This window comes from Microcaecilia unicolor, chromosome 2, assembly GCF_901765095.1.
Source record: "Microcaecilia unicolor chromosome 2, aMicUni1.1, whole genome shotgun sequence".
Classification (NCBI taxonomy): Eukaryota; Metazoa; Chordata; class Amphibia; order Gymnophiona; family Siphonopidae; genus Microcaecilia; species Microcaecilia unicolor.
The window spans coordinates 376,789,672-376,814,692 of NC_044032.1; the positions used below are offsets into that span (position 1 = coordinate 376,789,672).

The 25,021-nt window shown below is 42.2% G+C and overlaps 1 protein-coding gene across 2 annotated transcripts in view; it reads right to left on the minus strand.

Moving 5' to 3' along the window:
* The window catches only part of TECRL (trans-2,3-enoyl-CoA reductase like), a 229,729-nt gene that overhangs the window by 167,328 nt on the left and 37,380 nt on the right, over positions 1-25,021 (minus strand). For both annotated transcript variants that reach the window (XM_030192476.1, XM_030192475.1), the window contains exon 2: positions 4,317-4,368. In XM_030192476.1, the coding sequence (XP_030048336.1) occupies positions 4,317-4,368 (52 nt within the window). The remainder of the gene's footprint in view (positions 1-4,316; positions 4,369-25,021) is intronic.

A 25,021-nucleotide genomic window follows, 5' to 3' on the forward strand; every position in this document is an offset into this window, starting at 1 on the left:
GTTTTACCCAGCTCTTTTCTAAACTATGTTTTTCCTTTTTCAATTTCCTAAGAGAATCACTGAACCATGGAACTGGGTTCTTACCATCCTTTACTATAATAACTTCTACTGGAACAATTTTAACTAAAACTCCAAATTCTATCTTATTACTCTTTAGTCCCCTGACAGAATGGTTATGTGCTTTTATAAAACAAGAAAAAAAGCTATTAAATTTCAGTGTGTACCTATATAGCTTCTATGTCATTCTCAGCTATTGATGATAACACCCTGCCTTTGCTACCAAATCCCATAATGTTTTGAGCATGGAATTGGGAATACAATCAAATCAATGATCATCAGACTTCCTCTTAAATCTTCCAGCCAGAAAATTAAATATAGATAGTAGTCTGATATATGGGAGGGAAGGGGGATATATGGATTTCACCAGCTGCTCAAAGTCCAATTGTATCCTGTTTTTCACAAAAAACTTTGTGCAAGTATCGAGTACCTCATCACCATACAGATTAAAATCTTCAAGCAATAATTTCTCAGTTTCTAGACTCACCACTGCTAAAACAACCAATAATGCTTCATCACTGATATCTCACTTGAACCCTATACATTTACGGTTTCTGATTCTAGGGGTAAATTAATTGTCATAGGGACTTATACATTAGGAGGAAATTTAATAAATGGTGATGAAAATTGCTCGCTCAAATTTGAGTGTGTGCCCAATTTAACCGTGCAATTTAATTGAGTAATGAGCCTATTAGCGCTAATAATTGGGGGCTAACAATGAACTGTGCTAAGCACTATTCTATAAAGATGCACTCAAATTTTTTTAGCACCGTGTGTGTGCCCCCTATGACAGAACAGTGTGTTTTAAACCTGTAAAATTGCCTTTATTAACTCTTGAAGTGCATTTCTCTAGTTTGGCCAGCAGGTGATGCATGTTTTATGTTAAAGCTGTTATAGAAAAGTGCATGCCATCTTTTAGTTTCACTTAGTGAAGAAGTGAATCAACAGTACTGTGAACAGTATACTTTTAAAATTTGTTGACTGGGCTCTGATTGGCCTGGAGTTTGAAATTACTCAGCAGCTGCTGGCTGTTGCTTCAGTCTTAGCCCAGCAGAAAAGAGAGACAGATCTCTTTGCTGAGGCTCGGTGAAATATATGTCCTGATCTTCCCAGGTAATTTTTTAGGAAGTAACAAATGTTTAGTTAGTGTTATAATTGATCCATATTTCAGTTACCTGTTATTGTTTGCTGATTGTGCATTTTTTTTATTCACTGTTCAATTTTAAGACAAACAATTTAGTTTATTGCCTCTCTGTCTGGACTGATAAAAACTCCTAGTGGTTTGTGTGTTGGGCCTGTGAGTGCTTTCTGGGAACTGTGGGACCACTGGGAGTGTGACTCCAGTAACCTAGAAATCACTGGGGATAATTGGAGAGCTTGAGATTCACCCAGAGGCAGTTGTGACCCAGTCGGTGGGAGGAGGGTGCTAGTGTAGACCACAAGCAGCGGGTGCAGGCAGATCTGAGCTGTGCTGGGGATAGACCCACTGAGTGGCCACGGGGTAACCCCAGGTAGGTAGCTAGGCATTTTGTGATACCGGTTTCCATGCTGCATGGCCTAGCAGAAGGCAGGAAGAAGGCTGACTTTGACCACCATGCACCCTGCCTCCTCCCCCCAACTTTGAGGCCAGGAATATCCACAGACAGCCAGCACACAGCACCAAAACAGAGGGGTTGCACCAGGCAATGTCTGAGGGCTGAACTACCAGTGGTTTGTTTCACACAGTTACAATGATATGCTATGGGAGTGGGAATTGGGCTGGCAGCTCACCTTGGCAGCCAAGTTAGGGTGACAGCACCATGATGATCCTGCTACACTGGCTGTAGCAAGCATGGCACCACATTCAAGGGGGAAGGCGCATGTGCATAGGCACTATTTTTAAAAATCCATTTGTGGGAACAACTGTTCCCCTTGCATTCCCCACCCTAAGTACGCCACTATTGCTCACTTGTTTCAGATATGAGAAGAGAGACCACAAAGCCAGAGATTGCCAAGAGCTAGACAAGAGGCCGTGGATGTGAACATGGTCACTCCACACTTGCAACTCTCAACCCGAGAGCAGGAACTGTGTAATGAAAGTTGAAATGAATAGGAACCCCTGTCAGGAGCTGGTAGACTCTGGCAGTGTCAAGACCCTCATTTGGAGTGAAGGAGTGGCCTAGTGGTTAGGGTGGTGGACTTTGGTCCTGAGGAACTGAGTTTGATTCCCACTTCAGGCACAGGCAAGTCTTTGGGCAAGTCACTTAACTCTCCATTGCCCCATGTAAGCCACATTGAGCCTGCCATGAGTGGGAAAGCGCGGGGTACAAATGTAACAAAAAAAAATAGTTATCCAACTGCAAATGAACTATAAGTGGCCCATGGCATTATCATGTATGCACAGGGATCACTCATTATAAACTGGTTAGAAATGTTTGATTGTTTCTTTGATTCTCTCTTTTTCAGTAACATGCTCAGGACTGGTGTAAGGTTGTGGGTGCCTATAAGCAAAGGGCAGGTCCCCTCCCAAAATCACCAGAGGAGGGCTCTCCATTGCCCTTGATTAGATCCTCCCTTCTTTTATGCTGCCCTCTTACCTCTATCCAGTAGATCCCCTCAGCATCCAGCAATGTGTCACTGTTAAGTAGTACTCACATACTAACAGTTCCTATGTTCCCTTCCAATGAGCTTTCTATCATCATAAAACCCATGCAAGAGATAGGCAACATAGGGCCTGTCAGCACCCAAATATTGAAAAGCCCTGCACTAGAGTGGTACTTAACAGAGACACATGGCTAGCTGTTGCAGGGAATCTACGGTACAGCTGCACTAGGCCAGAAACAAGGCAAGCAATGGCAGCATGCTCGAGTACATACCAAAATTTGCTCTGGGAATAGTTGTCTATTGTTGCCTATGCCTAAATTTTGGCCTGCAAGTGCTGTACTTGCGGTTAATATTGTAACACTGAGAAATATTTAAAAAATAGGAAGGGAAACTTTAAAAACCCTTTATTCCCCTGGTTTCTATATAGCACGACTTAAGTTGTGCGTTCAAATTCAGTCATATTCTGGATTTGCGTGCATAACTTAATTAGTTAACAAGACAATCAGTGCCAAGAATTGCTAAATAAGCAATTATTGACACTAATTTTCACACTCAACTGTCTAAATATATTCTGTAACATGATTCGCATAAATTCTAAATTGCACAGTTGAAAAAGGGACATGATATTAGGAGTGAAATGGGCATTTCTAAAATCTATGCATGTTGTTATAGAATACACCCGGTCCATGCCTAATTTAATCACGGGCATTTACACCAAGTTTTACTTGGTGTAAATGCCCATGATTAAATTTAGTCGTGTGGACGGCCGCTCAGTGTATTCTGTAAGCCACACCAAAATTTAGGCATATTTTATAAAGTATACATAAATCTAGGTGTACTTTATAAAATATTGCTAGGCATTTTTTTTCACGTGGATTTTTTAGGTATGATATATAGAATCTAGCCCTATTTGGTTAAATTGACCTGTCTAAAAAATGCACATCTCAGAATAGGTAAAGAGGAGGCATGAGATTAGCTATATCTATATTTTTAGTTGCATTTAGGGGTATAGTTATCAATGAAGGCTATAATTAAGAGGTGTTATCTTATCACTAACTCATGCTTAGCAAAGGTCCCATTTGGGGGAGGGGAAGCTATCAACAATGGCTACTGTTAAGACATGTTATTTTACTGTTAACCCCATTTATTAATAACTAAGTCTCATTGCATAACATGGGACCTGTGCTAAAATCGCACAAGTTAATGGTAAAATGATGTGTGGGTTAACAGTAGCCCATGTTGATAACTACACCCCTCAGTTGAGCATGTTTATATCAGGGGAAGAAAAAAACTCTCATAGATGACATTTTCCAAATTAAATATTCTAATCTCTCCATTTTTTTCACCCACCCAAAAAGAAATTGACTTCAAAGTAGGCAGGTGGTTTTAATGTGCATCCTCTGTGTAAGTTTTCAAATGGTTTTCATGGAGAATGTGGCTAACATACACAAGCTAAAATCACCCGCATAATTTATAGCAATGCTAGCTCTTTGAACATTGCCTCCAGAATGTCTGCTACACTTGAACTCGTGTTGTTTTTAATGTAAGCTAGACATGCAAGGGTAAAGGTCAAAATCTATTCTGCTAAATATTATATGAAAAAGAAGATTAAAGTTTTTAAAGTACAATGACATCAAATAAGCAAATGCAAAAGGTTTGCAGTGCTAAATACTTACAAGCTTTATGAAACTTGTGTTTTATGTCAAGGAGAGTAGATGATGGGTGAACCTGAAAGAACAAGAAAAGATGATTAACTTTTTAATGTTTGTGATCGGTCATATTTAGAGGGAAAAATATGTTGAAAGTTGTTTCTATGAACTTGGATAGCGAATCACATTCAAAATCTGCACGATTGGTCATAAAATCATTCACGGAGACGCCCCGTCTTATATGCTTGACCTAGTGGACCTCCCACCCAGAAATGCCAAAAGATCTGCCCACATTTTCCTTAATCTACATTTCCCCAGCTGCAAAAGATTAAAATACAAACTAACACATGCGTCCAGCTTTTCCTACACGAGCACGCAGTTGTGGAACGCTCTCCCAAATCACTTGAAAACGATTAAGGAAATAATAAACTTCCGCAAATCGTTGAAAACTTATCTCTTCACCAAAGCCTACCATGAGAATCCATAACTAACAACAACACATCACCACTCCTTCCTTACTATGATCATCTTCTTTCTACAATTGCTTGACTAGACCGACTTGTTGGCCTTGTTATTACCAATATCTTTGTAACACCAATTGTATCTCTGTACCCTGAAATGGTCATGCCATGACAGGACTTTGTAAGCCACACTGAGCCTGAAAACAGGTGGGAAAATGTGGGATACAAGTGCAATAAATAATAATAATAATAAAGGGTTTTAACTGAGCAAGAGGACTTCTTTCTGGTTAAACTCTGCTGAGCTGGCCAGCTGCTGATATTCAGCAGCACAACTGGGTAGAGCCACTGGATATTAGCTCTAACTGACCATTCCCTAATTAGGTAGCTTCACTGTTTACTCTAAACTGAGCAGGAGTCCTCCACCTACATCCTGCCAGTAGGGGGTGCTGTTTCACTATCACATTTTCAACAGTGAGGGGACAGGCAAGCTCTGCAGGACTAGAGAACCTGCCTGTCCCTAGCGATTGAAAACACAATATTGAAGCAACACCCCCACTGGTAGCAATGTAATTGAAGGACTCCCACTCAGCTTAGAGGGATCTGTGGTTAGGTTAGGAGGGGTGGAGTTTGTGTGAAGACACTACTTAGCCGATTAGCAGTGATAATCAGACAGCTAACTGGCTAAGAGGCAGATGCACTAAAGCTAAATGAGCCTTTAATGACCCTCCAACGAGGAAAATTTGATCCGTTGCATGCATCAAAGGGCTTTTACCGAGGAAGCCAGCAGCTAACGAAAACGGAATGGAGATGAGCAATTAGTGTGAAAACCCCATTGAAACGACATGCACTAACCTTTTCCGATTGCCTTTACGCAGGAAAAAGGCAGGAAAACTAACGAGAGGTCTGGACCTCTCGTTAGGACAGCTCTGTGCCAGGAAAAATCATTAAGTGAAAAAATAAACAAACTTTGAGCCAATCCCAGCGCATTAGCAGAGCTAAAAGCGCTGTGATTGGTCCAAAGGACGTCAGCAAACACATCAAATAAAAAAAATAAAAAAGGATCGGGAGGGGGCAAGGGCGCTCATCAGGAGCGTCCTGTATGGACGGCCTTGCCCCCCCCCCCCCGCTGCTCCCCACTTTCCGCCGCTCCCCTCCCCCCCGAAAAAGCAAAATGCTAGCTGCCCCGGTCCCCCTCCCTTCCTGTTCCTGTGTTCTACAGAGCTAACTCCGCCTCCCGACATTCTGGCCAGTTAAATAGCGCTGAATATCGGGCAGTATATCAGCAATTATGCACCTAACTGCTGATATAAAATATAGGAATAAATCCACAGTTATACACCTGAGTTTAAGTGTAAGCACTTACGCTAGTTCAATGGCTGATACAAATGCTCATGCCTAACTGCTCTCAGGTTATACAATGCTAAGCATGCCCTGACCTACCTAGTCTCCTCCCAGATCCACACACCTCCTTGCAGTTGCAAGCTATGGATTTTGTGCGCTCAAGTTGTAGAACTCCAACTAAGGGCAATTAAACACACAACTGCAAGTTAGCAGCAATTAACTCCAAGTTTAGCTTATTATTGCTTGTTAAAGCCAATTAAGTTACACACATAGGGATTTTATAGATGGCACCTAAAAAATCAGCACAACCCCCCCCCCCCCCCCCCCCCCCCCCGCTTAAGCTGTGTTCTATAAGCTTCTCCTAAAGTTCAACGCGGTTTATAGAATAACACATGCAGAGAGGTCACGTGTAAATTTAGGCACCACCATTTGCACCAACGAAAATATGGTGAAAAGGCCTACACCTGACTGTGTGTGTGGAGTACCGATATTGTATAATTATGCATGTAACTCAAAACCAAGCCCCCGATCCACCCTGAAATGCTCATGGCCCTCCCATTTCGTGCCCCCTTTTTCAGACTGCATGTAAAGTTTAGGTATGGATCCCGTGCCCAAATGTACATGCATATATCCCAATTAAATCTAATTAGTACCAATAATTGTTTGTTAAAAAAACAATTATTGGCACTAATTTTCTTGTTATTCTATTAAACTGTGTGTGCAAATCAAATGTCTGCTTAAATCTGGCCACACAATTTTTGGCAACGTTTATAGAATCAGGGGGATAATGGCACTATTGCATAACATGCACATTCAATTTTGTGGGTTGAATGTCAAATTGTGCATGTAAGTTCATGGATAAATCTTTGTTATTGAAACTTATATAACAAACTACAGTCCCTGTTTACTAAGGTGCACTAGCGTTTTTAGCACATGCTAAAAATTAGTGTGTGCTAACGCTAAGACACCTATATATTCCTATGGGTGTTTCTAGTGTTAGCGCGTGCTAAAAACACTAGCGCGGATATAGCGCGGATTAGTAAACAGGGCCCTACAAGTGGATACAGTAGCAACCATGTAAATAACAAATAGAATTAGGGAGCATATGCATACTTTCATTTTAAAACTGGCCAAGAGCACAAAATAACCAAAGACATTTACAGTTTCCTTTTATGAAATTAGATTTTCTAAGGTAAATAGGGCAAGTAGACTTGACAATTCAGTCTACATGTGCTATTTTCTGATCTGACCCAAAACACGTTCCTAGGAATACCTCCACTAAATGCAGTTGGAAGTAGGCAAGTCATTCCACAATGAATGAACTTGCAAACAGGGCGGATCCTAGGGTCTTTGGTGCCCCCCTGCAGACTATGAGTTGGCGCCCCCCCCCAGCATCTCCTTTCTCTCTTCTCCCACCCTGCCCCTGTCCAGCGATTCTCCTTCGCCCCCACCCCCCACCCCCATTTATGGCCACCTGCCCGCCCTCTTCTCCCCCAACATCCCCCGTTTTCTTCTTGCCACCCTGCATGGTTTAAGTCTTTTTTAATTTACCTCCGTCCCAGCGGCCGCTTCATTTCAAAGCCCTGCCCGTCTCTAGCATTCCCTCCCTTCATGAGTTCGTTCCCTCAGAGTCCCACCCTCGAGGAAATTACGTCAGAAGGCAGGACTCTGCGGGAACGAACTCACGAAGGGAGGGAAGGCTAGAGACGGGCTTTGAAATGACGTGGCTGCTGGGACGGAGGTAAATTAAAGATTTAAACCCCCAAGGGCATTGCGGTATGGCACTGCAGTGGCGCCCTTGAAGGCAGGTGCCCCCCTGCAGTGCTTACCCCGCTTATTGGGTTTGACCGGCCCTGCTTGCAAATTGATGATGATATAGAGTTGAGGAGTAACCTAGTGGTTAGTGCAATGGACTTTGATCCTGGGGACCTGAGTTCAATTCCCACTGCAGCTCCTTGTGACTCTGGACAAGTCACTTAACCCTCCATTGCCCCTGGTACAAAATAAGTACCTGAATATTATGTAAACTGCTTTGAATGTAGTTGCAAAAACCTCAGAACGGCGGTATATCAAGTCCCATTTCCCTTTCCCTATTTTGAGATTCTACATGGAATGTTGCTACTATTGAGATTCTGTTGCTACTATTTGAGATTCTACATGGAATGTTGCTATTCCAGAAGCAACATTCCATGTTGAAGCCTGCCCTTGCAGATCAGCAATGCGGCTGCGCAGGCTTCTGTTTCTGTGAATCTGACATCCTGCACATACGTGCAGGACGTCAGACTCACAGAAACAGAAGCCTGCGCGGCTGTATTGCTGTTCTCCAAGGGCAGGCTTCTAGACGGAATATTGCTAGTGGAGGAGTAGCCTAGTGGTTAGTGCAGTGGACTTTGATCCTGGGGAACTGAGTTCAATTCTCACTGCAGCTCCTTGTGACTCTGGGCAAGTCACTTAACCCTCCATTGCCCCTGGTATAAAATAAGTACCTGAATATATATAAACCGCTTTGAATGTAGTTGCAAAAACCTCAGAAAGGCAATATATCATTTCCCTTTCCCCTTTTTTCTTTTCTTTTTTAAATATCTTGGCTTCATATTGGGGCCCTTTTACTAAGGTGTGTTAGGTCTAACACAGACCTACTGCATAGTAAAAGGGCCCTACTGTTCAATGCGCTAAGGTGTCCCATGGTAGTTTGGCCATTAGCGTGCACAGCTCCCACAGTAAAAAATATTTTTTTATTTTTTCCCACAGGAGACGTGTCTGGGGCGGAGAGTAGGTGTGCCTGCGCTAATCGGGTAGCGCAGGCACATTACTTCACACTACCCGATTAGCACAGGAGCCCTTACTGCCTCTTAAGAGATGGCGGTAAGAGCTCCTGGCAGTGATGGTCATGTGCTAATGAGGAAATTAGCCTGTGACCATTAAAAGAAAACAAACGTGACCATTTTTACTGCTGCATTAAAAGTGGCCACAGCGCCGGCCGCATTTTAGCACAGCTTAATAAAAAGGCTCCATAGTACTTCATCATTTTATTATTTTAATGGGTCTGCTAAATAAATGTACTTGTATTTTCAATTGATTCATAATACTGCTGTCTCATTTGTATTCCCAAGGAACGCCATTGATTTTCTGTTACATATCGATACATCAATCAATATTCAGCCTGTGGCATTCAGTGTTTTTTGTTTGTTTGTTTTTTAACATTGACTGCAACAGGCAGAACTAGTCCAGATATTCTTTGTTGGGCCATGTCCAGGTACTGGCATTGAATATCCTGGGCTACTTGAAATTGCACTGGCTGCCTGGCTAAATATTGGCCTGGATCCACATAAAAAGATACTGGTGCTCTGGTTCCCTCTCCCCCATCCCAATCCCCCTCCCTTCCAACCCCCAAAGGCAGAAGCAGCCCTGAACCAAGTTCCCACACACACCACCATCCCCATAGGCCCCTGGGCCTAGCTTGAACGTCCCTAGTGGTCTAGAGGGGGGTCATACTGGCAGAAGCAATGTCCACTCGCTCCTGCCCATTGGAGGTCCACTGCTGTGACCACTAAGGTTGGAGTTGGAGCCTGGCAGTAGTAGAAGAATAGAGAAAGAGCAGCAGGCAAAGCCAGTGCAATGCTCTCTTTTCTTTGATATTCAGTCTGCATTATATAAAATATTTTAATCAGATGATGATATGGAAGAAGTAGAAATGGAAAATTCTGGTGAATTCTGTAGTTACTGACGAGATTAGTGGCCCAGTGTCTGATGAGGAGGAGATTCCTATTAGTTTAAATGGAAATGCTAGCCATAGCATTACTTGAGCTGCTACTAGTATGCCAGTATCTTCTTACACAATAACTACCAGTTCCCCAGCGACATCATAGGATCAGTGAAGTATTCAGGGATTAGGGGGTTCAAGTTAAAAATCAGATGTTTGGAGGCACCCTTCATGTGCATGCAACCTGGGGAAAAAAAATAACTGGCCATCTTGACAACACTTCTATGAAGTACACTTAGAAATGAAACATAAGGCTTTTTCTTTGTTGCTTTCAGGGGAGGCTGGAAGTCCTTAAGTCAGAGGATTGAAGCAATAGGAGCAGGAAAGGAAGACCAAACAAGGGGAGGGTCTAGTAGCAGTGTCTGTTATTAATCCACTTCCCAGTCCCTTGCAGCAGTTACAGTACAGTCCCTTCCTCAGATACGGAGGCAGGATACAATGGGGCGAATAAGATGGTGTCCTGCTGCCCTGCCTTATACTAAGAGACAGACTGCATCCAAAATGGTTATACGGTACATAGATGAAATTATTGCTTTGGATAACCAGCCCCTGCAATTTGTGGAGAATGTGGTGTTTAAGCGGCTGCTCTGTCTGTCGGCTCCAAAATGCAAAGTGCCCAACAGGAGAACAGTTAGTTGATATACGATCCCCACTCTTTTCACTGGGTGAGTACTGGTGGCACACAAGGCACTTGGAGGGCACCAGCAGCAATAGCTTGAGCATTGAGTAGGCACCATTGGCAGCAAGCTGGGCACTTGGTACTGGACGCAGCAGGCAGGGCACTTGAGCAATCACTGTGGCACTGGCAAAGTTCCACAAACTTCTGTCACAAATGTGCACTATCCCCGCATGCAAGGAAAGTGTGCATGAGTGGACAGTGCACACTTTCTGAAGAGTGCACATTTCTCTACAGCACTGCACAGTCGTAACAACATTGGCCCTGCAAGACTGAAAACTGAAATGACACTAAAAGAACAATGTCAGAAACTACATGGGAAACAAAACAAAACTTTTTGGACTGTCCATTCAATATGTCTAATCCTTCTTATTATTATCCAACAGCTGCTCCAACATATAAACACAGAGAAGACAGAAAGAACGTTACAAATGTGTTCAACATCACAAATGATTTGGGTCATTGAGGGGCTTGCTTCAACTTTATTCCAGTTTAGTTATAAATGTATTCCCAGTCTCTCCAACACAAGCACAGAAACAGTTTTGGTACTTAGCTAGAGAATACAAGTTTCAGTTTTAAGAACAACAACAACAAAACATTTCTAGCATCCTTGCACCTAGAACTGTAAGAAGACTTGGCATTTGGCAAATACTCCACTGTACAGCTTGCATATACATTAGGGACCAAATTCTATAAACAGCACCAAAAAAATCTATGCCAAAAAAATGACATGGTAAACTCTATTCTATAAATGGCACTGAAAGCTAGGCACTGTTTATAGAACATGCTTAGGGCCAAATTCTATATATGGTGCCTCAAAAATTGAAACCAAAAAACCACACGCTTAACATGATTCTATAAACTGTGCCTAAAGTTAGGTGTAGTTTATAGAATACGCTTAGCGGCCGTTCTTGTGCCTAAAATTTAGGTGCAGCAATTTAGGCCACCTAAAACTAGGCCTAAATACCTGCACCTAAGTTAGGCACAGATAGGGTGTATTCTATAACAGTTGTATATACTTTTTAGAAACATCCATTTTACACCCATTCCACTCCTCCTTTTCCACTGCACATATTAGAATTGTCACACAGCACTTTATAGAATACGCCTTAAAAGTTAAGAACATAAGAGAATCCATTCTAGGTCAGACCAATGGTCCATCTAGCCCAGTCTTCTGTTTCCAACAGTGGCCAATCTAGGTCACTAGTACCTGGCAGAAACCCAAATAGTAGCAAAATTTCATGCTACAAGTTGTTTGCATAAGTTCTAATTACTGCTAATTAATGTAGATAATTGGGGATTAAGTGCCAACTATTGGTTCTAATTGGCTTGTTACTCAATTAAGTTGCATGCAATTTGGCCATGGAGCCAAATTAGCACACATAACTTAAGGTGCCATATATAGAATTTGGGGAGAGGGGTTAACATCTAACTTTAGATGTGAGGATTTACACCAAGTAAACCCTAGTGTAAATCTTTATATCTAAATTAGGTGTGGATCACCCTTATTGTATAAGAGTGCAAATAAATTCTAGGTATGCCCCTGATCTGTCCATGACCCTCCCATGGCCAAGCCAGCTTTTCGGAGCCACATGTAAAAATTATGCACAGATCTTTGTGACTAAAAATGTGCATGTAAATTTCATTTAATGTCAATTATTGCCAATAATTGATTACTAGCACCCAATTAACAGGGAAAATGCTATTTAGGGTATGGAGTTCGTGGGAAGGGTGGGGGATGGTGCACATTAGTTAATGTGGAGGTCATTTTAACTGTTAGTACCTGCTCTGCATTAATCTGTTGCATTATCACCTAAAGAGTTGTGCCAAACTGCATTACACATGGTCTGCCATTCAGTTAACCCATGACATTTTCTCTGCATTACCTGCATGGCAGCCCTCCCCCCAAATTTTGGAGAGTTCCCAACAGTTAATGAGAAGTTTTTGTTTTGCTTTGCTCTGTTTTTGTTACTGTATGTAAAATTTGGTATCCTTTAGTACACAGACCAGCTTATAATTGAAAAAGAAAAACGCCTATATTGCGACCCAAATCGGGAGATAGACTTGTATCTCACAAAAACGAATAAAGCGGTATAATCGAAAGCCGATTTTGGACGTTTTCAACTGCACTCCGTCGCGGATGCGGACAAAGTTGATGGGGGCATGTCGAAGGTGTGGTGAAGGTGGAACTGGGGCGTGGTTATTGGCTGATCAGAGATGGGCGCCTTTCGCCGATAATGGGAAAAAAATATGCGTTTTTAGCGAGAATTTAGGGCACTTTTCCTGGACCCTGTTTTTCCATGAATAAGGCCCCAAAAGGTGCCCTAAATGACCAGATGACCACTGGAGGGAATCGGGGGTGACCTCCCCTGACTCCCCCAGTGGTCACAAACCCCCTCCCACCACAAAAAATGATGTTTCACAACTTTTTATTTTCACCCTCAAATGTCATACCCACCTCCCTGGCAACAGTATGCAGGTCACTGGAGCAGTTATTAGGGGGTGCAGTGGACTTCAGGCAAGTGGACCCAGGCCCATCCCCCCCCCCCCCCCCACCTGTTACACTTGTGCTGGTAAATGGGAGCCCTCTGAACCGCCCCCCAAACCCACTGTACCCACATGTAGGTGCCCCCCTTCACCCCTTAGGGCTATAGTAATGGTGTAGACTTGTGGGCGGTGGGTTTTGAGGGGGATTTGGGGGGCTCAACACACAAGGGAAGGGTGCTATGCACCTGGGAGCTCTTGTACCTTTTTTTTTGTTTTTGTAAAAGTGCCCCCTAGGGTGCCCGGTTGGTGTCCTGGCATGTGAGGGGGACCAGTGCACTACGACTCCTGGCCCCTCCCATGAACAAATGCCTTGGATTTATTCGTTTTTGAGCTGGGCGCTTTCATTTTCCATTATCACTGAAAAACAAAAACGCCCAGCTCACAAATTGTCGAATAACACATGGACGTCTATTTTTTCCAAAAATACGGTTCGGTCCGCCCCTTCACGGACCCGTTCTCGGAGATAAACGCCCATGGAGATAGACGTTTTTGTTCAATTATGCCCCTCAGAGTCTATTAAGACATAATAAAGATAAGAATCCTTCTAAATTCTGGATCTGGATCTTCCATAATATTTCATTATGCAGCGCTGTTTCTTAATACTTAACCAACATACATTTCTTGACAATTATGTGTGCTTCTTCTTATAAGAAATAAAATATTTTTCTTCAGTAACAGTGACTTTTAAGATATCAAAAATGCGTTACTGCCCACTGTTAACTACACAGTCACCAATAATTCTTTTTATGTTATTTAAGTTACACATTTCTTTACGATACTAAATATAAACTTTAAGGACCAATATTCTGTATAGAGCTACATTCTGTATATGCCCCCAAATTCTATATACCATGCCTTAATTTTCACATGGAAATCAGAGCTATTCTATAACAATATGCATACCTTAATTGTTTAACTAGCTAATTGCTGTTAATTGGATTTTCACAAGCAGTTAGCACTAATTGGTATTAATTAAGATTTACACACACAACTCACTAAGAGGGGCATAATTGAACTGAGACACCCATCTCTAAGGGCGCCCATCTCCGAGCACGCCGCCACAAAGGGGTGGGGCCAACCATATTTTCGAAATGAGATGGGCGTCCATCTTTTGTTTCGATAATACAGTTGGGGGCGCCCAAATCTCAACATTTGGGTCAACATTAGAGATGGGCATCATCGGTTTTCTGGCGCCCATCTCAAAAACGAACATATCCAAGGCATTTGGTCATGGGAGGGGCCAAGATTCATAGTGCACTGGTCCCCCTCACATGCCAGGGCACCAACTGGACACCCTAGGAGGCACTACAGTGGACTTTGGAAATTTATCCCAGGTGCATACCTCCCTTACCTTGGGTGCTAAGCCCCACAAAGCCACCCCAAACCCACTCCCAACAACTGTACACCACTACCATAGCCCTAAGGGGTGAAGGGGGGCACCTACATGTGGGTACAGTGGGTTTCGGGTGGGTTTTGAAGGGCACACATTTTCCACCACAAGTGCAACAGGTGGGGGAGATGGGCCTAGGTCCGCCTGCCTGAAGTCCACTGCACCCACTAAAAACTGCTCCAGGGACCTGCATACTGCTGCGATGGACCTGAGTATGACATTTGAGGCTGGCTTAGCGGCTGGCCAAAAAAGTTATTAAAGTGTTTTTTGAGGGTGGGAGGAGGTTAGTGACCACTGGGGGAGTCAGGGGAGGTAATCCCCGATTCCCTCCGGTGGTCATCTGGTCAGTTTGGGCACTTGTTTGGGAGTTGGACCTGAAAAAAAAGGGACCAAATAAAGCGGACCAAATTCTCGTCACGGACACCCTTCTTTTTTCCCATGATCAGCCGAGGGTGCCCATCTCTTAACCATGCCCTGGCACACCCCTGTCCCGCCTTCACTACCCTTCCGACATGCCCCCGGGAACTTCGGCTGTCCCGGCAATGGAAAGCAGTTGGGGACGCCCAAAATCGGCTTTCGATTATACCGATTCTGGCGCCCCTGAGAGAAGGATGCCCATCTCCCGATTTGTGTCGGAAGATGGGCGCCCTTCTCTTTTGAAAATGAGCTGGTAAGTGTATTCTGTAACATGGTGTGCCTAAATTCTAAGTCGCATAGTTGTAAAGGGGGGCATGGCCATGGGTGGGGCATGAGCATTTCTAAAATCTATGCGATTACAGAACACACCTGCTCTGCGCTTAATTTAGGTGTCAGGATTTATGCCACATAAAACTTTGCCTAAAAGATCATGACCAAATTTGGTCGCATGGAAAGGCACTTGGCATTATGCTACATACCACGTGGAAATTTAAGCCTATTCTATAAAATGTAGGTGCACTTTAGAAACTACACCTAGGCGTCTTTTTTTACTATGTGGATTTTTCAGACGCCATATGTAGAATCTAGCCTACGGTGCTAAAAAGAATAGCGCTAAGCACTATTCTATAAATGTGCCCCAATTGGGCACCATTTACAGAATAGCGCCACGATTCATGGCTACTTTTAGGCATGACCACATTTACACCAACTGAACCCTGGTGTAAATCCTCATATCTAAATTAGGTGTGAATCCCCTTTATTCTATACAAATGCGCATAAATTGCAGGAACACCCCTGATTCGCCCATGACCCTCCAATGGCTGTGCTCCCTTTTTGGAGCAGCAGGTAAATTTACCCACATAGATCTTAATGAATGTCAATTAGCACCTATATTGCTAGGGTCCAATTATTGACACTATTTGGCTCATTATTCAATTAAATTGTGGACACATATTGGGCGAATGCTCAAATTTGCATGTGCAATTTAAAGCACCATTTGTAGAATCCAGTGGAAAAAATATTTTCACTACTACTGCACATTTCAGATACTTATGAAACTGTACTAAGGCTGCATTGTTTACCCGGAACAAACACATAGAAACTATTAGAATTTTAACTTGCATCTTACTCAGGGGGACACTTTTTATTAAAGCTTTCATTCAGCTGAGCGAATCTTCTCTGTAGCGTGTCAGCTGAGAGGTTTCTAAACCAGAGCAAGGTTTTAAATTCTGAAGTGAATAGTTGCCAGAGAAATAAAACTATGAGCCAGTGAAGACTTTATCAAGTGAGGACAGATGAAGACCTCACTGTAGAAATTTGAATTCCCTTTCAATGGTAAAAAAAAAACCCAACAACACATGATTAAGGACTAATTCTATTGCCTTCTCTGCTACATTCCAATCCCCATCTGCTAGGTCTGACCACAATGTTATTCTTGACCTCATCGGGCAGGGATTGCACTTGGCAAGAAGCACACATTTTGCACAGAGAGATTTAACCAGCTGTTCTGTTCTTCAATGTCTAATGCCTGTTGACCACTAACTAGTGTTTTATGTACCAAATCCAACAAGATATATTTTACTATGAAAGATCAGAAAGTGCTAACGTGTATTTGTTATATAGACTTCACTTTTTGAATGGCAATAGCCTTATTAATCACCTAGGGCAGGGGTGGGCAACCTCATTCCTCGAGGGCTGTAACCCAGTTGGGTTTTCAAGATTCACCCAATGAATGGAGGAGTGGCCTAGTGGTTAGTGTGGTGGACTTTGGTCCTGGGGAACTAGGTTCGATTCCCACTGCAGGCACAGGCAGCTCCTTGTGACTCTGGGCAAATCACTTAACCCTCCATTGCCCCAGGTACAAATAAGTACCTGTATATAATATGTAAGTCGCATTGAACCTGCTATGAGTGGGAAAGCGCAGGGTACAAATGTAACAAAAAAAAGATTCACCCAATGAATATGCATGAGATCTAGTTGCATTCACTGCCTCCATTGTGTGCAAATAAATATCATGCACATTCATTGAGAGAATCCTGAAACCCCAACTGGGTTGCGACACTCGAGGACCGAGGCTGACTTCCCCTGACCTAGAGAAATATCTGCAGAATATAGGGACCATTTTGATTAGTTGTATTCTGTATGTCAGACACATGGAAGGGCATTTTGGAAAGGATGTCCAACTTAGAATAGGCACATAAATATGGGAGCTGCCTGCTTCAAAAAACAGAGCACTTAGTTTCATAAATAATATTGATTATTAGGGGTTTATTAGTAATATTATTATATTTTTTAAAAAACTGGACCTATGACTGGAAGCCTTGTGGAGCTATTCTGAAAACTATGAGCTACCATATCACAATCCGATTGGCCAAAAAAAACAATTTAGGTCCAAGTGTGTGTACATTTCGGGGGATTTTCTTTTTTCATGTCTTTTAAGAATGGTATCTGCTGACATACGGACACCCTCCAGGGTAGGCTGGGGGGTTAATAACATTGACTGAGACAGCCAGGCAGCAGATTGGGGGTAAAAGGGCCTATAAGGAGTTTGGGGGTGGGGGAGGGTGAAGTGTGATTGGGAGGAGGTCAGTGAGTTTTGTGCGAGTGAGAAACAGCTAAAGGGAGAAAGTAGGTAGAGATAGCAACAGGATAGAAAGGCAGATGATTGCTGAATTTGGGGTGAAGGGACTGAAAGATAAACAAGTGCCCTAGAAAAGAGGACAAATGGTAACCCTAGGCATGGGCATAGCATTTGCATCATACCACTGAAGCAACATATTGTGGAAATGTTAGGGACACAGTTCTGATCACTGACCTACAAATCCCTGGATACAACCACCAGAATCCATAGGAAAACATCTGGTGAGGTTTTTTTTTTTTTTGCATTATTTTTGTTGATCATAGCTTTGTAAGCTACCTTTTGTAAACTAAACTTAACTAAGTTGGATATCTAAAGATGTACTTTACTAGGGTTGCCCTAGAAACCAGCAGCCCTGTAATAAACCATTAAGATGTTACAGTGTGGACTTAGTTTTGGGAAAGGTGAGAGATTCAGTGAGTCACTAACAGAATGTGAGGCAGGAGAGGGGAAGAATAAAGTGCTTGTAGTAGTGAAGCCTCATTTTTCAGATGATAATAAATAAGAGTTATGTACTTCAGGTATACCATATGATTCCTTCGATATCTCTCTTATGCCTAGGACCTTTGTCAAGAGCACTCCAAAATCATCGACAAAGAGCTCAACAACCTGAGCATGTAGAACAGTAGGAATTTATAAAATTGCACCAGCATGTACACATATAATTTATTTATTTTATTTATTGCATTTGTATCCCACATTTTCCCACCTCTTTGCAGGCTCAATGTGGCTTACAACGTGTCGTTATATAAAAGAACAGACTCAGAAAACTTAGGGGTCCTTTTACAAAGCAGTGGTAAGCTGCGTGCTAAAAAGGCAATACTGCATGGCATGCTCAGACGTCCCATGGTAGTTCTGGGATCAGCATGTGCCAATCCTGCGCTAAAAAATATAAAATTGTTTAGCACATGGACGTGTTTGGAGGCAAAGAGTCAGCATGCCCTGAACTAATCGAATAGAGCAAGTAAATTGCTGTGCACTGTCCAATTAGCGCAGAGTTAGAATGGGCGCCCTTATCGCCTAGTAAATATGTAGTGGTAAGGGCTCATGCACTAATGGCCATGTGCTAATTGGGAAATTAGCACATGATCGTTAAGGGAAAAATAGAAATTGTGGCATGTTATTGAAGCTCTAAAAGTGTCCTCAGCATGTTGAAAACCCACATGCCAAAAAGGGCACAGGCCACTTTTTAACACAGCTTAGTAAAAGGGCCCCATAGTATGTACAGGTGAAGTGAAGGCAGGATCAGTACTTATGAGTGTATCTTTATGGAATGAGCTACCTGACCAGTTTCGTCATTGCTCTAATTTTATGTAGTTCAGAAAACTTTGAAAATACAATTATTTGTGACTGCGTTCTTATAACTGTACATGGACATGTTACTTAATGCTGGATATGTCATTATGTTTTATTTTTTTGTAGTATTGTTTTATTGATAATGAGTGCTTTTTATGGAAACCACCTAGTTATACTTGGTATATAAGGTTTGTTTGTTTTTCATTGAATAAACTGTATCCGTTATTAAAGTCACAAATAATAAACCAATAAGGGCCCTGTTTACAAAGACGTGTGCTAACCATGTAGATGCCCATAATATTGCTATTTATTTATTCATTTATTTGTTACTTTTGTATCCCACATTAACCCACCTTTTTGCTGGCTCAGTGTGGCTTACATTATTCCGTAATGGTGATCACCATTTCCGGAGTGAGAAATGCAAAGTAATGTTACAATAAAGTTCATAAATGTTAAAAGTAAATTATAAAGTAGATTGGATATACAGTTAAGGTGAGCTAAAAACACTTGTGCACCTTTATAAATAGAGCCCTAAATGTCTAACTCCACTATTACATGAAGGGAAGAAAGGAAAATGTGTAAGGTCTAAAGAGCTCCCTGATGCAGCAGAAGAAATTGACTGTGAAATGCTGGTCATCAAGGAGGGAAAGCCAGGGTAATATGAGCACTGAAGATTTAAATATTATTTATTGCATGAATTAAATTGCTATTTATTGTAGAGATTCAATGGAAGGTGTTTGCTGATTATAGAAGATGATGACAACAAGTTTGTGCCGATAATATTCTGAGGTTTTTCCTTCCTGAAAAAAAAAAAGGTTTTATATACTGATATTGTGACTTGTGAACAGTGGAGTTAGTCATTTACAGGTTTATTGTAGAATATATGCATTTGTATTGCACATACATATGAAAATTACTCCTGCCTCACAGTAGATGTAATTTTGTATGACAGCTTTCGGGGAAGCGATGTTAAGGCACTCTGGTGCATTTGTTGCCTATAAAAAAATAATCACAATGAGTCAGCCCAACCATTACACAAGACTAGGCAGTCATCTAAAAGTAGCAGCTTCTGGGGGGCATCAAAGAGAATCTGAAGTCAAAGCAAAATAATAGGTTCCAATAGCTAGACAATATCAAAGGCATAACAGGAAGCACTTTTTTACTAGTAGGGAGGGTGAGCATTGTGATCAGTTGTCAGCCCATTTACACAGATTATTCTGGGAGAGGTGGTGTTGGGGTGATCTTAATTGTTGGGAGGGGGCAAGGGATCTAAAATTAATTGGAAATGTTGCAAGCATGAAGGTTTGACTAGGGCACCTATCTTTGTACCAGCCCTGCTATGTTCCTTCCCTGCTTAGGTGCCCTCAGAGTGAATGATATGCCACAACAGGAAACGAGTCTGAGGTAGCAGTTAATGTTTGGGAGTATAGCGTGCATGTATGATTCAGACTGTCACATGCAATCCACCTTGGATAGTTTGGAATGACAAGCTGTTGACTGAAGCCCTGCCAGATCTGCTCTTGTGATTCCTACATACAATATTCGAGACCTGTATGGAGGATAATGCCAACCAAACATCATGTTTGTATGATCATCCTGTGATGCTGAAGCATCAATAGCATAATGCATATGTGAGGCCTCCTAAACAGTGGAAATACTTAAATAGGAGGAAATATTTTTTCACTCAAAGTTTAGTTAAGCTCTGGAACTCATTGTTAGAGGATGTGGTAACAGTGGTTATTGTATCTGGGCTTAAAAAAGGATTGGACAAGTTCCTGGAGGAAAAGTCCATAGTCTGTTATTGAGATAGACATGGGGGAAGCCACTGCTTTCCCAGGGATTGGTAGCATGAATGTTGCTACTAATTTGGTTTCTGCAAGGTACTTGTGACCTGGATTGGCCACTGTTGGAAGCAGGATACTGGGCTAGATGGAGCATTGGTCTGACCCAGTGTGTCTATTCTTATGTTCTTATGTCCAGATAAATACATAAACATAGTGTGCTCTGAACCACAGATTAGGCATCATTGTGGAGGTGAACTAAATCATGATGACATCACATTGAGCCTGCAAATAGGTGGGAAAATGTGGGATACAAATGCAATAAAAATAAAATAAATAAATACATCATCAAGAGTCTGAATGCCAGATGTGGTCATTGCAGATTCAAACAGTGCACTGATAGAACTGATCAACACTGTAGATCAGGCAAACATCAGCAGCGTCCTATGAACCATGAGTGGAAACCGTGGAAGCAACAACAACAACAATAAGCCTCATTCAGCAAAGTTATTTCAACCTCTTTAACATCCCCTATGCTTTAGAACAAAAGACACATTCTTTGGTGGGAAGGTACTGTATGGTAACTTCTAGTTTCTTCTGATTGCCTTCTGTGAGGGAGTTTTTCCCTGACCTATTTATTTATTTTATTGCATTTGTATCCCACATTTTCCCACCTCTTTGCAGGCTCAATATGGCTTACAATACATCATGCATAGTGGAAATATAATAGAAAAATAAGCATTTAGTGTTACAGAAAATATTTGGCAACATGATAATGATAAGACATGATAGTAGTATGACAAGCAGATACTATTCAGTCCCTGTCTATGCTTTCACAGCGTGTCGAACTTAGAAGACATATAAATAAATATTTCTGTGCATTATGGCTAAAGACTTGTGAAGGTGCCTTTTTGTTTTTTTTCTACTGTAGATACATTTGTAAATGCAGAGCCCTATGGAGGGTGGCATTGTCTCTCTTAACTTCTTTCTTGTAAATAAGCTTCTGTTGTACAAATGATTGTAGATTTATTTGAAAAGTGTGTATGTGTATACCTTCTCTGTCATCTCCTTGTGTCTTTATTGCATTTTCCATCTTCCTTTTGTGTCATCCAACCCTGATATGTGTGTGTGTGTGTGTGTGTGTGTGTGTGTGTGTGTGCGCGCGCGTACGTGTACGCATGTGTTGGGGGGTGGAATGCATAGAAAGCTATCAGCTAAAGTCACTACTCCATGGAAAAAAACAAAAGACAGGGGGATCTCATTTGTATGTGACCAGCCAGGGATGGAGATGGACTTTTTTTGCCATGCCACCCCCTCCCTCCCTCCCCCCCCCCCCCCCCCCCCCACAACCTCAGAAATAAGCCTTTAAATGTATTTAGGCTTTCAGATGAGAGAGGGTCATATTTGCAAGTTAGCACTAGATCCTCGCAAGAATTAAGACACATTCATTTGACAAATGTTTGCTAAATAATATATAGGTTGAGCATACCACCATGTTTAGTGTTACTTCAATAACTCCTTATTTGTATATTACATTCATTTATTTGTGTGCATGGACAGGCAATTTTTAGCATGCACATGTTAATATTTTTGGGCCCCATTAAGACCTTCTGCCTAGCGCACTATTTATCGTACCCCCAAGGGTTTTAATGTGTATGCTAGAGTTCATTTCATACTGCATATTTTTTTACAGCTACAAATTATGTAATTTTGGAAGTACGTTCTGTATGAGAAGCCATAATATCCTACAACTATTAAATATTTTATCTGAAACCATTATTTTGACATTATTCAACTAGCTTCCCCACAAGTGCTCGAAAATTATAACAATACAGTTTCAGTAAGAGAAGATATTAAGAAGTATTACAGCACAAAATGTTTCAAAAACCATCTATTTTAAATTGGAAGTATGGTATATGATAATCTATACTGTTTGTTGGCTTTCTTGCATATTCACTTTATCTTTCAGCTCATCTATAGTAACATAGTAAATGTTGGCAGATAAAGACCTGCACGGTCCATCCAGTCTGTCCAAAAAAGGAGGCCAGGGTTGAATCTGACACTCTGGGTTTCCACTTCTTCATGATTGAACACTGGTATTCTTAATCGCTATCTCTCCCTGCCAATTTTGGGGCACAAATTGTAGACGTCTGCCTGGCACTGGTCCTACTTCACAACTACTGGAGTTCCCATAAAGTCCATTCTAGCCTCAATCCTGATCTGTTTTTGCAATTTATGGGACTCAGACTATAAAAGTTTGCCCCAGCATTGGTCTTACTTCCAAACCTCTGAAGCTGCCATCAAAGCTCACTCCAGTTACGAGGTTATTTAAGTTTTGCTTCAATTGGATTCCATTCTTTTTCGATATAGTGATCCTCTCTCTGTGTTAATTCCAAACATTCTTGAATTCCATCACCAATTTTGTCTTCCCAAACTCCCATAGGAGGGCATTCCAGGTATCCACCATCCTTTCAATGAAAACAGTATTCCCTGACATTGCTCCTAAGTCTCCCACCCTGTAATCTCAACACATGACCTCTAGTTCTACTGCTTTCCCGTTTCTGATTACTTTAAATATTAATATCATTTAAGTATAAAGCATCTGTATCATATCCCCCCCCCCCCCCCCATCTCTTCTTTCCTCATTTTAGTGAGAAGCAGCTTCCAAAACTGAACACAATACTACAAACCGGCCTCCCCAATGACTTGGACAAAGGCATTAACACTTCCTTTCTTCTACTGCATATGCCTCTCTTTATGCAGTCTTGCATCCTTCCCATCTCCATGCTTTCCTGCAGATTTATTTTCCCTACCTGCTTCTTCCTCACTCCTGGGATCCAGTTTCTTTCCTGTCAGCTATGAGTTTACTAACATATTTGTTGCCAGCAGCAATTGTATCAGGCTTTCCTCTAGTCACCCCGATCCTTTCCCTCTGATGCGCCCCACCCATGCAGCAAAAGGAAGTTGTGTCTGAGGGAAGGACCACGGGGCTGGTCAGAGGAAGGCCTGATGTAATTCTTGCTGGCAATAGCTACAACATAGGTGGCTGGCGACTCAGACGTTTGAGAAAGCTAAAAAGGGCCGGGACTAGGTAGGTCTAGGGTGAAGTGAGTGGGGCTAGGAAGAGGTGGGATGGGGCGGAATGGGAGGGGTGAACCTATATTGGCAGTAAATGGGTCACTTTTGAACACAGCAGGGAAGAATCCCTCCACTGTGTCCCTGTGCTCCAGCTGCACCAGCTGCCTCCCTTGCTAATACCTCTACTATTGATGATAATAGGCACATTGAATACACTCCAGGGAATTATGTGTCAAAAAAAAATGAAAACAATGCACCAAAACAGTACAACATATTAAACAGAAAAATATTACAATATTCTGGATTATATGCATTTGGCTCCCAGTCTACCCTAGCCCCCCCAGTCCAGCATTTTCCTGTTGGCCATGTTAACCATGATTTTCAGCAGCACTGTAACAGAAATCCTGTGGTTACTGGCAACCTTAACATGAATTGCCTATCAATGTTTTTGGTAGGTCACCATCCAGCTCATTTTCGAAAGTGATCGCCGGCCATTTTCCGACATAAATCGGGAGATGGCCAGCGATCTCGGGAAAAGCGGCCAAATCGGTATAATCAAAAGCCGCTTTTTTGGCAACATAGCCGCTTTCCCGTCACATCGCCGGCCAAAGTTCAAAGGGGCATGTCGGCGACGAAGCGAAGGCGGGACATGGGCGGGCATGGGCGTGGCTACCAGATGGTCGGCTTTTGACGATAATGAAAAAAAAAACGGTGATAAGCAGTATATCGCCGGGTTTACTTGGTCCTTTTATTTTCACGACCAAGCCTCAAAAAGGTGCACCAAATGACCAGATGACCACTGGAGGGAATGGGGGATGACCTCCTCATACTCCCCCAGTGGTCACCAACCCCCTCCCATACTAAAAAAATAAAACTAAAAACATTTTTTGCCAGCCTGTATGCCAGCCTCAAATGCCGTACCCACCTCCATGACAGCAGAATGCGTTGTATCTTCCGACAGCCTTTCCCTGGTTGCGATGTGGTTCTCGGGTGAGTGTGACACCTTTTCTGTTAGGTGCCCTGCAGAGTCACATTAGCAATGCATTGTGGTGGGTGTAGGATACTGGGCTCTACTTCCATGGTGCTTTTCCCCCCTGCTAACTGGGTCAGAGTGTGCCCTGTTTTGTTTCCGGTAGTCCATGAGGTAATGGCCATTTTTGTAAGCCAGTTTTAGATCCCTTTCATGTGTTACCCACGTTAGAGAACGTGGCTGAAAGAGGGCATTGTACACCATTGTGCCAGCTCTGACCTACTGCTAATCTCAGTACCAGGGAGACTCTTTGCCAGTGGAGCACAACCTCTGATCTGTAGTTAACTGTGAGTAAACGTGCTTATTCAAATAAA